This window comes from Lagopus muta, chromosome 3, assembly GCF_023343835.1.
Source record: "Lagopus muta isolate bLagMut1 chromosome 3, bLagMut1 primary, whole genome shotgun sequence".
NCBI classification, from domain to species: Eukaryota; Metazoa; Chordata; class Aves; order Galliformes; family Phasianidae; genus Lagopus; species Lagopus muta.
In genome coordinates, this window is record NC_064435.1 from 48111973 (window position 1) to 48132126 (window position 20154).

Below are 20154 nucleotides of genomic sequence, written 5' to 3' on the forward strand. Positions count from 1 at the left end.
TGACTTTGCACTGTGCTTACTCACTATAGTGAGTTTGTCAGCCTATCCACCCTATGGCAGGTCAATGACACAGTTCAGGAAAGTATATTACAGTTTGAGACACATTCTTCAACCATTCTTATAAATCTCTGTCTTAGTAGTTTATCTTAATCTAATAATTACATTAATGAAGTTCTAATCCTAGTTTGAAAGTGGAAATGAAATTTCAGCAAAGATAACGTTAAAGAAGATTGCTGTATCGTGATTCTGATTTTCTCTGATTTTACCTTTTCCACAAAATACATGATACCCTCATGGCCCCGCTGTCCAGGAGGTTTCCAGCTCAACACAACATAGTTCTTGGTAGCTTCAATAACTTGGAGGTCTGTAGGTGGACCAGGAATGACACCCTCTGAAATACAGTGGAGAAGAGTAGAAAATGGAAACGAGTGTGAATTTCTTCACATTTGCATCAGAAACACTACTATGATTAAAGTATAGAACAAGCATTAATACACTTTAGCACTCAATGTTTTTGGAAAACTTAGGGTTTAAAGTTATCTAAATACCAGTATTAAATGTCCTTAGTTTAATGCTAAGCATGTTTGTTTATTACATCCTGAATAATGAAACCTCACCTAAAGCTGGAGCTGTTCAAGGCTGAGTGACTCTAAGAACAATTCAAAGAACTTTGAGTGTGTGCCAAAGTCCACTGAACTCAATGGAAGCTTTCCTAGTTACTCAGCCAGGCTTTTGTAGGCAAAAGGGCTGTGTTTACCTGCAGGTTCTTCCTCAGTGACAATAATCTGTCCTGTCCAAGGAGCGGAAGGGTGACCTGAAACAGATGCAAGAGAGATCATGTAAATGAGTCTTCAGGAACTTCTGAAATGATGAGAAAACCAACAAAACTGTCATTTGCAAGCTTCATATGAGCTCCATTCCTGGTGACTACTCATGTAAGGGTACTCAAAGCTAGTTTTAAGGCTTGAATATTGAAAGCAGTTCTGCAATCAATATATCAAGAAATATTTAGTTCACTGAGGCACTCCTTCCTGAAATTTCTCTGAAGTCACTTAAGTGACAAGTAGAGGTATTTGGCTCACTCAGTTCATCTGTTTTAGAGAATTCACTTCCACTTTATTTTTCCTGCTCCGTTCATTTAGTTTAACAGCCCACTCATTAAAGGAAGAGCCAAACTCCTGCAGGCTGCTCTTTCTCTCCTTTTAATCCACTTTCCTTCACATTATCAGCTTTCAAAGCAAGGGCCAATGTCACATGAATGTCATATGTCACAGGAAGTGCTTGGCCTGACTTAACATACCCACGCGATATGGTTTGGGTAGCTTTCTCTGTGCTTTAGCATTATCATGTTATCACAGCTATGTATCAAGCTATTAACCACAACAACATATTTTCAGAGATAATCTTCACAGCTACTGTTCTCCACTTCAAAGTTTCACTTTTCATTGGCTGATTTGCTTTGGAAGTGTGAGCAAAGATTGAACAGAGGTTTGTGACAGTGAAAATGAGGGGATACAGTGGGAATAGGCCACCGAGATCAGACTCCCTCTTTGGAGACAGCTTCCAGTCCTTCCAGTGAAAAGAAAAAGCCACCATAACTGGGGTTTCACATTCCTGACACGGTATTTCCTTGTGGTGATAAATCTGCTTCCTCCAGCCTTCTGTTTTTGTTTTTTTTTAATGGAAACTTTGATCATCTGATAGCTGTCTGTACCTTACAGTGCTGAAACAGTAAGACATGCAAGTTGGGACTGTTGGTGACCTGTAGCTTTGCATACAATACCCCTTTCACATGAGTATAAATAAATGAATTTTAGGCATATTATTTTGGCATATGGGTAGAGAAAGGGATTTTGAAGCAAACTCCTCATCAAAGCCTTTGCATCTGGGATATCACCCAGCCACAGGAAAAATATCCTTGGCCTGTAAAATGTTAACTGCCATAGAGGCAGTTGGAGAGGTTGGGTTCAATAACATGTTGGGTTGCTCTGATATTTTGCTGATGTTACTGCAAGATTTCAGTCATCACATGGGCTGTGGCACAGAGAGAGGCTATTCGCAGGGTCTGCTTGGCTATTTTGTTGGTTGAACAAAAACAAGCCTCAGGCAATTTACTCTCCTGTGCCCTTTTCCCTCTCCCTGCAAGTTCAGAACGCAGTGCTGCTGCCAGCAAAAGCTGTTAGAGCTGTTGGAACTCTCTGCACAAAGAGCACTGAGATGATTCCTTCTTGGCAAATGTGCCTCCAAAGATTTTGTTTTTGAATTGCTCCCTCTAGTGGGATTCCAAAGGCTTATGAGTAAATAGAGTCAGACTTCTTTTTTTCTTTTTTTTTTCTTTTTTTTTTCTTCGAGTTATGACTTCTTAAATCTCTCAGACAAGCTGCAAGAAGGACACCTTACTTCTCAGTCTGGCTCTGTCTGCGGGATCCAGGGCAGCCACAGGCTCTGACACACGGGATGGTAGGCTAACACCAGCTCTGTTCACCGCTCGGACTCGGAAGATGTAGGAGCGGCCCTCGATCAAACCAGTGACAGGAAAACGAGCAAACTTCACCGGAGTCTCATTGCATTGGGTCCAGTGGGTGGTGCCAACCTCACACCTGCAAAACACAAACAGGATAAGTGGTCCTGGGAAGGGAAAAACACAAGCTCAGGGCACCCACCCCTCAGAGCTCCATTCATGTTCATTGGCTGGACATTCCCAGCTTCTTCAGCAGTGCTGTCTTCTGGTGACACAGAAGCAGCTGCAGGAGAGGGGTCAGGGCTGTAGGGCCATCTGGGAATGTGCTAAATCCCTTGCAGCTGTGCTTCTTCTTTCCTGAACTGAAGAGGGGACATGGGCATAACTCATTTCAAACTGTTCAAACCCTTCAAAGCATGCTCTGGGACTCCTGGGGTGTGTCGGCTTCAGCATATTTGAAGGGATGTGAAATACATGGATCCTCTGCAGTTGCCAGAAGAAGAGTTCATCATCTGTGATGAACCCAGCTCTCAGACATCTGTGACAACAACTGAAGTTGGACGCTCAGTAACATAGTTATGTTATCCCACCAGAGTGTGGTGGGATTCCATTTTCATACAGAATCACAGAGTCATTCAAGTTGGAAAAGACCAAGCGTCAACCCACCCCCACCATGCCCACTGACCACATCCCTCAGTGCCACATCCACACAATTCTTGAACACCTCCAGGGCTGGTGACCCCACCACCTCCCTGGGCAGCCTGTGCCACTGCCTGACCACCCTTTCTGAGAAGAATTTTTCCTAATATCCAACTGAACCTCCCCTCGCACAATTTGAGGCCATATTTTTAGAACTACATATTTCCAAATCTTACTGTTGAAGAGAAAAATATGTAAATGTAATTTGCATTAAGCTTATGAACTTAATTGTTCAAAAAACAACAGCATGTAAGAGAAGTCCAAGTCCCTCTGAAATCACATTTTGCTTTCTGGTACATAGTAAATGTTTGGCTGCAGGAGGGAGAGCACTGATATGGGTAGAGCTAATCCTGAGAGCCCCCAGCACCACAGTGTCCTGAGGCCTCTTGAGCCTCATAGGAATAAGTAAGGGCTGAGCAGCATCTCACATAATCATTTCTACGTACTTACATGAAGCAGGCCTTTATTATTCTCATTAAAGTTATATCAGGCCCAACCAGCTTAAAAAAGCATTATTTTTGTAGCCAGCAATAAGAGTGAAAATAAAAATGACCACTTTATCTCATGCTCTCAAATGTGCTTTTAGGTTTTTGAGTTGAAATGCGCAGCAATACAAATTTTCCACATCAGCATGCTTGCTGACCTGTCAATGAAGTATCCGAGGATGGGGTTTCCTCCATCAACAGCTGGCTGCTTCCAGGACACAATGACATAATCCTTGTTGGCATCTAAGCACTGCACATCCAGCGGTGCGCCAGGGGCTCCTGGGATCTCAGCATCAGCATCTATGAGGATGGAGACACAGATTTCCTGATATGAAACAAAGTTCTTTCATAATTATTTTTTAAGGACAAAACTCTACTCCTGCAGAGTCAAGAAAAAGCTTCAAAAACTATTTGTTTTTATATTGGTGGTGTCTTTTCAGGTTTTGACTTTTGCAGCATTTACAAATGCATTTACAGCATATTGTAAACATAATTGATCTAGGCATTTTTAACACATATTAGTACTGTGGATTCTAATGAGGTAGCTGCCAGAGGCACAGCTAAGAGCATGAAAATTTGGAAGACTATTTACCTTCAATGTTACTTAGGAGATTAGGCTGACATTTTGTCTTGCAGTCATGCAATGGCTCAGTCACAAGGTTTTAGTCTCAGGATATACAGCACTGTGATCTCACTCACTGTCATACACCTCCATGGAAATACTGACCATGGAAATATTGACACAGCTCTGACCCCACCCTTCAGATCTCATCTGCCCCTACAGTAAGAGCTGGGAGGCAAAACCTCTTCTCTTCAATCCTTTGTGTCATTTTTGTTGTTGTTGTTTTTTTCCAAGGTCATCCTCTGGAACGATCAGCCTTGTTAAACTACTATTTGCTGGACACTCAGACACACAACAAAGACATCTGCTGAAGAAAAGACCAATCTGAATCCTGGTTTATTTTTCAAATGAATGAAATACCTTCACACATAGTCTTTCATTGATTGGCTTGGGATGGACATGATCTGAAAAGGTATCAAAACCCTTTGAAGTTGAATTACACCACAGATTTTGGAATATAACTTTCCTTAGGATGAGTATATTGTTTCTTGCAAGCATTTGTCACAAGTATGAGATTGTTGGTGTCAAAGGGCCCAGACTCTAACATCAGCTTCCAGACAAATCTTACCCAAAGCTTAAAAATCAGAGCATAGTGCTGGGAACTGGTAAATACTCTGTTTACACAGTCATAATTCAGCTTGAGTGATGTAGCAATTTTCTTGTAGGGCAAAATAACTCTTGCAAAAAGATTATATGAAAGATTTTTAAAGAAGAGAGATCTTTTCTCTATAGAGCAGAGTTTCTACAGTCACAAGTAACGTTCAAGCCTCACTACTTCTAAAGACAATCTGACTTAAGACAAGACAGCTGTACATATCTAAAGAAAAATGTTTTGCTAACAAATGCTGTTCTTGCATTCCATCTAAACCCCATACTTTTACAAATGTTTGATGCTTCAGGGTGCTACAGGATTCTGTATTACAAGTTATGCCAATTCCAGTTTTTTCTGCTTTTGGCTTTCAGAAATAAATGCTGTATATGAGTGTTTATCATGCTTGATTAAATAAAGCAGTAGTCTTCAGAGAAAAAACAAACAAACACTCCTCCCTGTATCTTCCCTTTTAGGCATAGTTGCATTACATAGAATTTTTGAAGCTGTGCCAAAGTTTTTGAGTTCAGTTTCTAACTACAGCTAACTCGGTATAGTTTTTAAAATGCATAGAGTAACCAATGCATTTAACATAGCAAAATAATAAGAACATTAAGTGTAATAACAACATATCTTCAATAATCTCCCTACGAATTACAGAATTATAATTATCTATATCTCATGCTTGATAGAACATGAGACATCACAGTTTCTTTCCAAGACAGACTAGGAAATAGCTGGGACAATCAGCATTGCTCATCAGTCTCACTGGTGCTAGGATTTCATCCCCGGCTGCTTGCTGATGAATGCTGACCTGTAACCATGGTAAGAGGAACCCATTTTCTCTGAACCTGCCAAGTCCTGGTGTTACGAGCCTGATGAGCACCCTGCTCACCTCCATCAATGCAGGAGGATTTCTACATGTGATGCACTTCAGCAGCTAGCTAAGAGTTTGTACTGAACTTGTCTACAAATTAGGAGGAGCAGTGAGAAGTAGGCTGGCCAAATGAGGCTGTGCAGAGAATGTAAGTAGAATATAATTAATCTAATTAGAATTTGGCAAGTACACCAGTTGGCTACTGAGATACTATTGTGAAAGGGGCAGCTGGTTCACAGTCAGGTCATATTTTCATTGCTGTAAGTGCTAGAAGATGTAGCAGGAATGAAGTTAATCATTTATTTATATGGTAGCCCAGTTTTAAAACCAGGCAAGGAAAACAATCCCTAATTCTTCTCCTTGTTGCTCAGTCTCACACACACATTCCAGCAAACTCTTTCCTCGGGCGACAAAAACATTTGATTCAGTTATATTTTCCAAGCAGGCTGTTATCTCACACAGCTTTGCTAAACTTGGGAACATGTTACCACTCTGAACACATTCTCAGAGCCAAAGATTTCCAGAGTCTTTTGAATTAGCATTACATGCTTCAGCTGCTTTTAGCAGCTGGGACAGATATAGAGTCAGCACGTAACCTGATAAGCCACTGCTCTTCTTAAAGAAATACTTGCTCCAATAGAAATACAAGGAAGTTTTTCATGGTACAAGCAAACAACACCCAGAGGAATGACATTTTAATCCTGTACCTAAATTAAGGAGTCACATTTTCTGCTTTTCCTTACAGAATCACAGAAGGGTGAGGCTGGTAGAGCCTTCTGTGTCCATCAGGTCCCATCCCTGTTCCAGAAGAGACACTCAGAGCAATGGTCCAGGATTGTGTCTAGTTGGGCTTTGAATATCTTCAAGAATATCTTCTCCACAGCCTCTCCAGGCAACTTGTACCAGTATTCAACAGCCATCATAGTAAAAAAGTGTTTTCTTAAATTTGAAATGTTGAAATGGACTTTTCCATTTCGTTCATTGTCTCTTGTCCTGTCTGGGTACCACAAAAGTGTCTCACTCTGTACTCATTACTCCTCCTATTAGGCATCTGTACACATTGATGAGATAACCTTTGATCCCTCTCAATCCCAAAAAGAACAGACACAGCTCTCTCAGCCTCTCCTCACATGTAGGACATTCCTTTCACTTTGCAACCCTTCACTGGACCTTCTCCAGTATGTCCATGTCTCTCTTGTACTGGGAGTCCAGAACTAGACCTGGCACTCCAAACATGTCTTACCAGTGATGAGCAGAAGGGAAGGATCAACTCCCTCCACCTGTTGGTGACCTTGTTCCTAATGCAGCTCAGAATATCACTGGCATTTGCCACAAGGACACATTGCTGGTTCATGTTCACCCTACTATGATCCCAAGACCCTTTTCTGCAAAGCTGCTTTCCAAAGAGTCAGTCCCCAGTCTGTAATGGTGCATGTGGTGGTTCTTCTCCAGGTGGTGATCTCTATATTTCCCTTCTACTGTACTTTTTTTTGAGCATTGTGCATTAGTGAAAACCTCTCAGTTGAAGCAGAAAAATCTTCATCTGCAGTTCAGCAAGTGCGAGATGGTTACAAAAATACATTTTAAAGTTACTTTATAGAATTATCATTTTTTGAATTATGTTAAGTACTGTTCACAAGCTGAAGCTGGGAAAGGGTGAAGTTACATCAACAACAAAAATCTGATCTCCAAAATGCCAATATGGTTTACAAGCTTTCTAAAATGTGACACCAAAGCTTGAGGAATACTCAGTTTTTGCAAAGATAACACTTGGAAGCTGTAATGCTAAAATCAATTGTATAAAAATATTATATAAATTACTATAATTCATTTTATGTAAGCTATTGTATTATGTAAAAGAAAATATATACAAATTGGAAATAAACACCTAAAATGACTGAGATTTACTTTGCCAAAAGGTTTTCCTCACTTCTCCAGTGATGTGGTTCATAAGCAGTATCTTACCTCGAACAAAGACATAACCACTGTACTCTTCATAGTATTCTCCCATCACAACACGCAGAGTGTAAAGACCTTCATCTTCCTTGTTCGCATGAGTCAGTGTTAACGAAGCTCTCTCCCCAGTCCAGTGCATCTGGACCCATTTGGATGGTGTAATAAGAACACCTAGAAATCAGAGAATTTTGTAATGAGAATTAGCTGAATGCTGTGTATAGCTTGAAATAGATTGGGAAATACACAAGAGACCATCCCTACTGTTCAATTTTCTATCTTCAAAGACAGTCATAGCTGAAAGCCAACTTTGCTCTCAGAGTTTAACTTTAGAATGTAAGTTTTTTGTTGGCTACTGCACAACAGCCTTGTGTAATTACTTAAGAAATGTAATAAATAGGAAAAGCTACAGAGACTATGTTGATGTGTCACAGAGAAGTTAGAGCTGATGAAATGTTTTTAGTATTTAAGCTTACAAAAGAAAAAAAAAGTTAAAAGTCATTTACATTGAACAAATTTATATTTCTTTTTGTCGAAAGTTCTCACCATTGCGGTACCACTCGATTTCTGGTTTGAAGCGCTTGATATCAGGACTGATGACAACCGTGCAGCCCAGACTCATCGTCTCTCCTTCTCTCCCAAACGTTACCTCAAACTTGTCAATAAATTTGATTTCGAACCTGGAAGCGAAGCCATGTGGGGTAACACCAACTGTACAAGGGAAAAAAGTCTGGCTGCTTACTTATTCTTTTATTTCATGATAAGAGTAGTAAGCAGTAGTGCCCACTGATTATAAATACAAGCTCAGGTAAAGTTTAAGATATGAACAGAAATAGCATATATTCATTATCCATATTCAGAGTGTATTGCAGGGTCACATAATCCAGGCACGTACATATCACAGGGAAACAGCTTTTTCTTTATTCATAAAACTCCAGTTCAGTTTTTCAGGGAAAAGCTCCTTCAGAATTTCATTCCAGAATTTCCAAAATTTCAGATTTGGTGTTTTATCATTTTATCATAATGTGCATGCTTGTAATTTAAACTTACTTCTATTTATGACTACTGATTTATTCAGGTCAAATTATCTTCAGTGTATACTCCTTTTTCATTTCCCTCTTTAAGTCTTTGCTCCATCTCTGGACAGTTATGTGTCCACTCAGCTTTCATATTTTTAGCCTAAGTAGATCTTTTTAATGAACTTCTAAAATAAAAATGAGCTCTCCACTCCCTTGGGCTTTCAGGTGGCCTGTGCTTATTCCTGAATTTACCTTTCCTGATGTTGTGTAACCTGAACAACAGAAATGTTCGAGTTGGAAGAGACCTTTAAAGGTCATTTAGTCCAACTCCCCTGCAATGAACAGGGATATCTACAGCTAGATTTGAGACAGAATATCCTATGTGCTTTATACCTATGTCCGGCATAGGTGCTTTCATCATTCTCCTGAAAACAGTTCTGCTGATAACATTTAGGGTCATTTTTTCCTTTTCTACAACTTCCCTATGCTAGTAGCTCACAGTCTTCCTGTGAACAATGCACACAAACACATTGATATCTTTCACTTCCATTACCAAATGATAAATTCCAAATAATATTGGAAACTCACGGCCTTGTGTTTTGTAATGTTATCAGTGACCTTTCTTCTGTTATTTCAGAGCTTTAGTAAATAAAGGGCTTCTCGTATACCTCTGCAGCACATCCCTCATCCTACTTGTGTTGCTGCAATAAGGGCTTAGGGCCCTTATGTCACTCAGCATACATAAATTGTTGGATTTTCTTTTCATTTCTGATTCATGCATTCATGCAATACTGTAAATCACTTCAAACTGATTTCTAGATTTCTAGCTCTTCTGAGCTAGATGCTCAGGTAAAACAAACAAAAAAAAAGACAAAAACAACAATGATTTTTTTTTTAACTTGATACGGCCAATGTATTCAGATTTGCTCCTGGCTATGCGCAATTGTACCACACGCAATTCACATAGCAGCAGAGAAAATCTATTAAGTCAGCTGTGTACTGACACACATGCACCCCCTAACCCTTTTTTCCTGGAGATGTTTTTACGTATTGCAAGAAGTGAACTGTCTCTCTTTTTGACAGATATTATTTCACAGCCAAGTGCAATACTAAAATGATGCTTCTTGTGTGAACAAATAGCCACAGACCTAGAAGGCAATGTCATTTCCCCCAGCAAATTAGATTAACACATCTGCAATGGAAGAGCTCATACCTAAAGATGACCTGCTCTTTTTTCAAATAATGTTACAAAATATTCTGCCTATTCATTTGTCATGATGTCACTGCCTCAAGTGAATGTGTCAAACAAGCATGTATGGCAACTTACGGCTCAGAGGCATGGAAAACGTCCCAGCATGCAAATGACTGGCATCAATTTCTCCTTTGTACCCTGAATGCACAAAGAGAAAAAGAGCAGTCACTATCACTGAGGGGTAAAGGCTCCCTGAGCCACAGAAATGGAAATATGCATTAAAAAAAAAGAAATATTTTGCAAACCTACTCTTTACCACAAGGGAAGCATAAGCCGAAACTTCTCCTTTAACATTCATAGCAGATGCCCGGTACTGAGCAATGTCATCAAAATCACATCTAAAATGATAGAAATGGTTAGGTTGGACATCCAGAACTATTTGGCAAACCCTTTGTTCTAGACCCAGAAAGCCTTCAAGCATCTGGGTAAAATCTACAAATAAGTAAAAGCACGGGAGATGTGCTCTGGACACTGGATTAGTTCTGGACATTAAGTTTTTGTCAATGTTCAAAAAACAATGAAAAAAAATTAATGTTAAATACTCTTTCAGATTTGAAATTAAGATTACAGCAGCAGTAGGAAAAAAATTATCTGACAACACTCATCCATTAACTCCAAGATTTCTCCAATTTACTCTCTTCTGTGGAGATATGCCTAATGCAGAAACTCTAGAAACAGTAAATACAATATTTTCAAAAGGCACCAAATATTATCTAGATAGTCAAAACTACATCATTGCTGATTGTCAGTGATTTTTGACAGAATATTACTGCAAAAATTTCCAAACGGGAAGAGGAGTACTACTAAAGGTCTTTGAGTGTGTTTGTGTGTGTACAAGTGAGAACTCAGTCCCATTCCTCTTTTCAGTAAGGATCTTTCTATACCTGGAAAACCATTAGCTAATATTTTTACCTTGAACTAGATTTTTCTCATATTTAACTGTACTTATGCAGGACAAATGGAAAAAGTATGTTTCTGAGTCAATCACGAACAGAATAATATAGACCAATTACTCAATTAGGTAAATTCAATACCTTCTACTAAGGAAAACCAGAACTACTTCAGTATTTAACAGACAGTGTTAATCTCAGTTGTGCAAACTTGATACTTCTCATCCCCAAGAGATATGTCCCATTCTGCAAGTCTCAATCTATAGCAACATTTCAGTTTAAGTTATTTGTTAAATGGTCAAAACATTCCCTTACGTGCTGATCTCCAGGGAGTGCAATCCATATCGATTTTCAATGGTATATTTGCCAGGGTGAGCCTGTACATCAATGGGGACATTGTTTTTGTACCTACGGAAAAGCAAAGAAACAGTACACCAAAAGTGGAAGAATATACCTATTATAAAAGGTCACATAAATGGTATTTGAAATACTGAATCAATTTCTGCATATTTCTCCTAGATAAATTATAGCTTATCCTGGGAAGACATATCTTTAGAAGCTTAACTTCTCTCTTTCTCCTTCACCTGCCCCATGTGAATTTTATTTTCTTGTTAAAGGAAAAATAGTTCTTGAACAAAATGAAAATAAGCTTATATTACTATGAATTTCAGGTTATTACATGTTAAAGAATGGAGAATTCACACAAGAAATGTTTCAGTGTTTTCTGAATTGTGAATAATACAAATTCTGTGGCGTCCATGGTTACTAGCTACTGTGCATATTTGGTTTGAGTTGCATATTTGATTATTTGATCTAGTTTTAAAACCTGCATATTCACAGAAATGCCATTTAAGAAATTACTGATTTTATGGTTTTGTTTTTTTATTTGTGTGTGTGTGTGTGTTTGTGTGTGTGTAATCCTCAAGGCAGACAGAATTGGACTGGTAAAAAAAAAAATTGTCTTCAAGAGAAAGTGCAAAGCAGCAAGTGCAAACTAGCAAAACCTGTAATACCAAAACCAACTCTTCTTTTACATGCATATACTATCAGTATTTTCTGGTACAGGTATGTACCAGGAAAAATTTACAGGTCAAAATTCCTGGCAAGTAATTTGAAGGAATAAGCCAATACTGATCAGTAACAAGCTGACTGCTGATTTCAGAATTTATTTGAACATCTGCATGAGACTCACAGACGGAGAATTCAGTACTAGATTCTTCATCAGCAACCACTGCTTAAAAGGTCACTCATTCTGAACAGTACATGAAGTTACTACATAAAACTTCAAATCTTGAGGGAGTAGTAGTGACATGGGGTGAACTGGCAACAGGAGTCTAATAAAACTAAAAAGTACTGAATACAATTCAGTGTTAGGTTTGGTTTGCAGTCTGTAAAGAAGGAATGTGCTCTGAGATTGTGTGACCCTTTAGTATAGATTTCCCCATATTGTGTAGATGAGGGAAGTGGAAATACAAAACATGATAAATATCTTCATTTCATACTTTGATATAGCCCAAATAAACCTTTATTTTCATAAGTCATAAAAGATAGCCAGCCAAAGAGTTTTGCTTCTTCATTTCTGATTTTAAATGCCAGTTTATTTCACAATTATCAACTAGGATGGAGAACCAGTATGCTGCCATAGCATGCCCCACTTCACCAAACAAATCAGTAACATACAATTGTACTTTTTACTAAAAATACTATGAGATTGTTTCATCTCTAAAGCTGAGCATTGCCTTATAGCACATTCAGCATTGTGGAATAAAGAATATTTCCCTGGCAATAAATATTTAAGCAGTGTAATACACTGTGATTTATCCAAGCACCAAAGTGAGTAAAAATCACTCAATGATTGTTATCCCAATCATTTTCTCAGTAAAACATCTAAGAAAAGGGAATTGATGCAGGGCAGTACCCTCTGTTTTGGACTCCAAATGCACAGATCTACTTGACTTCATTACAGATCTTCTACTTCATTATCTTGACCTACAGTACTGTTCCACTACAAGTGAATCCAACTGCCACAACTCTTCAGCACAATGGCACACACAGGACTGGCAACATCTGAGCAGCTTTATATTCTCCGTCCTGTGTCAAACAGTTTAGAAAATAGAATAATGTTACCAATTCTTAGTATTTTTTAGTGAATGCGAAATCCTATAGAACATGACTGGACTTGATCCAAGGGCATCCTTTGGATCCTGTTGGAACTGAAGGCATTTGGTAGCACGTGGTGCTGTGCAGCTTTAAGTTTTAGCTGAGTTACTCTAGCAAGGAGAAAAATTTGACTTCATCTGTGTTCATTATCAAATTACTTTTAAAAATGATTTAATTTTTGCTGATTTATATTTGTCTATGGAAAGAATAGTGCTCATCTTAGAAGGACCACTTGTTATTTCTGGAAACGCAGATTCCAGAAGAGCCAAGTCATTAGCTAATGTTGGACTGCAACCTCCCACTGTCATTACGCACTGATAGTTTATGCTTTCTCCTACTGGTTTCAAATGTCCTGGGTTTTCCATTAGCTTTTTCTAAGGGAGCCAGGACAGCTGCAACACACAGTAAGATTTTCTTTAGAGAAAGTCCGTGAAGCTTTCTAATTTATCATGCACAACATGAAAAGGTCTTCATTGCTTATACAAAGAATGACTCTTTGGAAAATACAACTGACATTTAGTTAAAAATTCTGAATGCAAGCTGACAGAACCAGGTCAGTACTGTTCTGTAACTCTGAGCAAAGACACCTGCTGAAAGGGTTGAACTCATTTTTCCCATTAGTAGCCCATGGCAAACTAAAGTCCCTTTAGAATTCAAGTGTATTATAAAAAAATGCATTATTTCTACCATCCATATTTAGCATGTAGATGAAAGGGTGATTCACAGCAAGAGCAAAGGCAAATAACTGAAAGCTTGGTTTGTAAGCATGCCAGTTTTCAGGACAAGGTGGATCTCAAGCAAAATGCAAATGGCCCTGCTCTTGACTTCTTGGTCAACTTCAGGTTACAGAGCTGGATTACAGCCACAAATGTAGCTGAACATTCTTCATATTCAACAGGGACCAGAATTGAAGCATTTGTCCTCCTTTAAGAGGAACATAAAAATAGTGCATTTACAGCTCCTAAGCAACTGTAAATATGGTCTGTAAAGAGCCTACCTATTGGTTGCCTAGTCTAAAGAAAAACTTCCTGAGCATCAGCTCCGTCCTATTAATGTACCTTTTAGTGGCTCTTTTTGTTAAGTCCTGAAATTAAAATTTTTAAGACCTAAATAAACACAGATTCCATTATGCAACTCAAGTAATTCATTACAAAATATGATTATTACTTGACACCATGATATAATAGCTGTATTCCATTGTCTCCACAAACAGAATCTTCACAGGACACATTCCTAATTAATACTTAATACTGAGCATGGGCTTATTTGTTGTTCATTTTATGTACACATCCATATGTTTATACACACATTCTAGAAGAATCTTTTAAATAAAAGAGTGAGTACCAAATCTCATTTTACGTTTGAAGAAAAGTTATTATCTATTGTCTTAGCAACTTGATTGCGTGGCATAAAAGTTATTAGAAAAATTAGCATAATAAACAGCAAGACTGTAAAGCTTCACAAGTCACTGTTAATTAAGTTAAACTAAATTTCATTCAGGATAAACTTTAACTCAAGAGTCAAATTGCACCTTCAGCTATGACAAATAATGGATACGAATGGATATGAAATATGGAGTTCTTACAATAATGATTTAATCCAAAGATCTAGTAAATGGAAAGCTTCCAGGAGACTCCAAAATTTCAGAAGATTTGGCTAATCCCACATCTATCCGTAGCATTTCACTTCAGATAAACAGGATGCGACCTCTATGAACAGTTGGTGTAATGAGATTTCATTTTCATGGAGGCTGAGTACTACATCTGGTCAATAGCCAAGCAGTAAAGCAGCTAGATCTTGTTAATGCTTTGTTTAATGGCACTGGTGGACTAAAGACAAGTATGTGGAAAACATTCTCTTATGGATAGTACCGATGATAAATTGCATTGCTATTTTTCCTTAATCAGAAGACAGAAAGTGTATGTTGGATGTTTATATGAAAAATATGCATGTATTGTTGCTACCAAATACTCTTAGTATTTTGCTTTGTTTTTGTACCGTGATTTGAAAGGCTTAGGGTGGCCTCTAAACCTGTATTTTCAGTCATAATGTAATTTTACTGCAAAATATGCTGCATTTACTGGGGTGACTTTGAGTGACAGAGATACAAACTTACCATGTAACACGGGGTACTGGCCAGCCAGCCACTGTGCAATGAAATTTGACATTTTGCTTTTCCCAGATAGTGTGAGAACGAGGTTCAATAACAAACTCAGGAGGATGTAAAAGTTTATCTTGATTCAACTTTTTGTGAAATGCCTGAGTATCTTCTAGCTGGAAAAGAAACATCTCATTATAAACTTCATTATTTACAAGTGCAAGACATTAATAACTGAAAAAGTGTTTTTGAATTTTTAAAAAGCAATTTTCAATCTAAAATCCAGATAAGAATATTCAATGCATATATCTCTCTTGAACACACACAAAGAAGTTTTTATATTCAAGAGTTCATCATTTAAAAATAACTAGATTTCGTTTAACTATATTTTCCCCTCAAAATGATCCCAAATAAAATAATGCTCCATGTTTATATTTTGGTTTTGATATACACAGTGAAAGGTGAAATAATGAAATTCAGATGTCTTCTGTACTCCTTTTCTAATGCAAGGTCATGTAAGCCTGAAGCATCTCTGACAGACCTGCTCTCAAATCTTTCCTGTTGGTGGGATCTTCCATTATGCCTGGGTAACCATTCCACCTGACTCTTCTCAGACCCAGAAAAAAAATTATTAATATACTATAAATCTTGCTTTCTTCAAAGCATTACCAGAGGTCCAACAGCTTCCAATACAATTAAACAATTTTCTCCTGTGTTTTATTGACAATAATTTTGTTAATACACTCTGGAATGGCATTTGTTTTTATGCAATAGAATCCTGATTTTAACTGATATTAAATTTGTGACCTATTATAACTCCTAGATTCCTTGGTACTTGCACCTGACCAGGCATTCCCCTCTTGCTTATTCTTTTCCTTCTGTGTGTAGCAATTTCTATTTGTTACAACAGTTCACCTTCACTGCTTCCCGGTTTTTCAAGATGGTTTTGCATTTTTAACCTTCAAATGTTTACAGCCTTTCCAACCTCACATCATGAGGATATTTTAGGATCATACTGCCAATTCTTCTGCATAGAACATTAATAAATTACCTAAACAACGTGTATTTCTATTTAATACATACTCCCACTCTGGTCATAACATATTCATAACTACTACCTGATTACTTTTTTTAACAATTTGTGCAGAAGCATCAAATCTACCCAGAATTAGACATTCAGTTCCAGATGCTGACAACTGCCTCCCTTATTTGCACACTGTAATTAAAACACTGTAATAAACTTTGGACAAGCTTGTCCCCAGGCCATAAAATGTCAGGAATTATCCCATCACCTTCTTATCGCCAAGTACTGCCTAAAAACTGCCTTGTGGTTCAGATGGGGGATGCTGTGCCACTTCCACAGATGTGAGCACAGCAGAAAGAGTATTCCCCTGTTCCATTCTGAATCCCTCTCTCCCAACATTACTACAGTTCCTGATGTCTCTTTTCTTACCACCCAGTGCTAAGATAACTAGAGTTTAAGTCACTGAAAATACTTTCATTGAAAATACCTTGGGATTTACTAACATAACCACTATTGCTCGTAGTGTAAATCAGGGCTGTGATGTGAGAGGCTCTTTACAAACACCAAAGAAGACCTGCACTGAGTACTGCCTACGTGTTCACTTCTATTATTTTACCGTTTTCTTCAGGGCCAAACGCTCTGCAGACTCCCGTATCGCTACTTTCCTTGATTTTTTCTCGTGATGTTCCTCTTCAGAGACAGACTTGGCCACCTTGCTGACACTAACTCCTTCACTGGTCGCAAAGAGGTTCCTTTTGGCAACGTAGGCAGCGCTCTCTTTAATTCTTTCTTCTTCTGTATCTGTGATCCCACTGATATTTACTTCACTGAAAGAAGATTTAAAAAGCAGAATTATATTGGAAAATGCAGAGAACATATTCCACATATATTTTCAGTCATATATTCAGTCAGCCAACTACAGAGGATATTAAAGGTCTTTCATATTAGGTATTTCATAACGTATCTCTGCCTTGAAGATCATTACTTTTGTAACAGACCAAAGGTATTCAAAGCAGAAACACGAAAGCGTAGTGATTAATGACAGAGTATTCAGTCCCTCTTTTAAGTCATGGCCATTTTCAGTGCCCCTCTGTACAGACATGCCAAGCAAAATTTCCACTTAACAATTATTATCTCTGTTGCTACAATGATGAGTTTAAAGCACATCCACATATCTGTTAGGCTCAAGGGTCAGTGATTTACAGGCATAGCATTAGTAGTAAGAATATCAAGGGGACAGGATAATTGTAGCAGTATAACAATATTCTTCTTTCTGATCTTTTTAAAATTTATTTTTAATAGAAGAACACTGAATATATGACACAAGCTCTCTTTGTTCATAAAAAATTCAATCCTTTAATGTTTGCAGAATGACTGACCTTCCAAGCATTTTTAAGGAGATGAATAAGGATTTCCTTGAAACATTTCTACAAATTAGGATGCAAAGAACTTGTATTCCCAACAGCTCCAATCCTAATTTCAGATGCACACATGGAAGTACTATTGGGGTCATGGTGTTTTGACACCATCAGGACATCACAGATTCTATAGTAATACATATACAGTGAGAGTTCCTTGACCTAAGGAGAAACATTGCTACCTTTCTGCTGATTTTATTTACTTTAGGTCAGGGGGCTGGAACATCTCTGCTACAAATACAGGCTGAGGAAGTTGGGCTTGTTCAGCTTGAAGGAAAGGCTCTGAGGAGACTTCATCGTGGCCTGCCAGTACTTTAAGGGAGACCAACCTTTTACATGGAGTGGTAACAACAGGACAAGGGGAAATGGCTTTAAACTAAAAGAGAGGAGATTTAGTTTAGATGTCAGGAGAAAAAGCACTGAGGCATTGGCACAGGCCGCTCAGAAGAGCTTTGGATGTCCCATCCCTGGCTTGAGAACAGGCTGGATGGGCCCCTCGGCAGCCTGATCCAACTCCTCAAGGCAGAAGGATGGGAAATGGATGATCTTTAAGGTCCTTTCCAACCCAAGCCATTTTATGCAGATTTTATGAACATTAGATGGCAGAATGAAAAGAGGCTCTGTTTGAGTACTGGACAAGCTTTCTTGTTAACACTACAAAGAGAAAAGCCATTGTTTATTTCCAGAATACACTCAAGCACAGCCTTGCTGTTTGATTATAAAATGCTTCTGCTACATATTAAAATGATTTTCTGTTTTCTCTAAGATTGCTAACATTATGCATTTGATAGGACATCTCAACATTAAAGAAAATTTGGATTCAAGCCCATAACTAACTGTCCAACCCCTTACATCAAGAGCACAATGTCAATTCAGTGAGAAGCAATACAGTCAAGCAGTGGACTATGCTGTAAGAATAATTATTCATAAAAGATTGTCAAAAGGCTAACAGCTTTATTAACAGCTTAGAGCTTTGACTTCCCTCACATGTTCAAATTCTGCCTTTCTGTGTTTGTCTACTTCAGTGATTCTTAAGTGTATCAGTGCGACGATTCTCTTCACACCAGCACATCAGCTCTTCTCAGAACTATCTGAGCTGCAGAGATATGACAAATTTCTAAAGACAATGTTGAAAGCCTGATTTAATGCATATGAATGTAGTTATCTATATTCAGTTTTAACAAATCAGTGGCATTCTGTTTCAAAGACAAACTGACATTACTTCCTTGATAACAGCAATTAAGATCTCAGCAACTTCACAGTATGAACCTCAAGGAATAAAGCACCTCCTGGCAGCTGATGAATCCTCAGGCTAATACAGGACTCAGCCTAGCTGTCTACAGTAATGGTCCCTAGAGTTTTTTGATCAACAGTATTAAATATTTAGTTTTGCTAAGCATTTTTTTCTTGCTGTAATCTTCCCAGATCAAAGAAAAAACATGCTTCCTGCAAGGATGAATGCATCAGAAGCAGCAGTCAGTACCATTTAAGAATTGATTCTGCAGCCATGTCTCAAGGATTTCAATAGAATATCATTTTCAAACAGAAGTAAGATCAAACTCCAAATGACACATACAAATTACTATTTACAGAGTATGTACCATCTGCAGTTCTTTGGCTTATACTTGTTAGTGGCTGCAAAGAGTCCCACAACCCATACCAAGTATTTTTAGCACCTACGACAGTACATCAAGTGTTATTACCTGGAATAATGGCTAGCCCTCCCTAATTTTATCTTGCAAGCGTAAGGCTATGTGTTTCAGAAAAAGATGTACAAACTGAATAATCTGCATGAGGGATATATATTTCTTTTTCCAGCAGAATCTGATGGTCTGAAATAGAATCAAATCACAGAAAGGGTGACACAGTGCTGAAGGTCATCCAGCAGCCCAGGCATCAGCACCAACGAACGCACATAGAGCTGACCTTTGTAAAGAAGTATCCCTTGTCAAAGCTATCTCCCCATGGGAAGCCACACTTCCATTTCACAGGGGAATTTGGGAATGACATATAACATGCACATGATTCAGCTGCTATCTTTCAAACAAAAATAAATACCTGACAGGAATGTGGCATGCAACTTCCACAGCCATGGCATGTGCTTATGGACATGATGCCAACAAAAAAAAAAAAAAAAAAGCCTAAAAAAGTATCCCAAACATTTCATGCCCTGTTGAGTTGGCATCACGTGCCTTTTTTACGTTTTTTAAGTAATTGCAGAAAATCTATTTGGGCCACTTCGGTGGCACAAAATCACAGACAACTTGGAATTGCCAAGTGCAAAAAGTGAGATTGATTCCCGTGGTAATAAGACGATAAATAGTACAGTGCAAGAATCTGTCAGTATCTTTTAACTTAGTATCTGCAGGTATCACACAGACACAAGCAAATGAAACTGCACATTATCACACTGAATTAGATATTATCATATTCAGTGTACAAAAAAAGTGAAATAAAAAAAGAAAAGTCATGCTTTATTAAGATCAGAGGAGCCTGTGTACAATCTAAGATCACCATCCAGGAGCAGAGCCATCAGTTGCCCAACACTATAAATTTTACTTCTGTAGACTGCAGACAAAATAAAAAGAGAGCACATTAATATTTGAG

At 38.1% G+C, this 20154-nt stretch overlaps 1 protein-coding gene across 5 annotated transcripts in view; it reads right to left on the minus strand.

The window, feature by feature from the left end:
- MYOM1 (myomesin 1) overlaps positions 1 to 20154 on the minus strand; it is a 76894-nt gene that overhangs the window by 43346 nt on the left and 13394 nt on the right. For all 5 annotated transcript variants that reach the window (XM_048939750.1, XM_048939749.1, XM_048939747.1 and 2 more), the window contains exons 4-14: positions 16746 to 16956; positions 15124 to 15281; positions 11163 to 11255; positions 10207 to 10295; positions 10033 to 10095; positions 8233 to 8397; positions 7699 to 7860; positions 3804 to 3945; positions 2401 to 2600; positions 758 to 814; positions 267 to 391 (exon numbers count right to left, since the gene is read on the minus strand). In XM_048939750.1, coding sequence (XP_048795707.1) covers positions 267 to 391; positions 758 to 814; positions 2401 to 2600; positions 3804 to 3945; positions 7699 to 7860; positions 8233 to 8397; positions 10033 to 10095; positions 10207 to 10295; positions 11163 to 11255; positions 15124 to 15281; positions 16746 to 16956 — 1465 coding nt within the window. The remainder of the gene's footprint in view (positions 1 to 266; positions 392 to 757; positions 815 to 2400; positions 2601 to 3803; positions 3946 to 7698; positions 7861 to 8232; positions 8398 to 10032; positions 10096 to 10206; positions 10296 to 11162; positions 11256 to 15123; positions 15282 to 16745; positions 16957 to 20154) is intronic.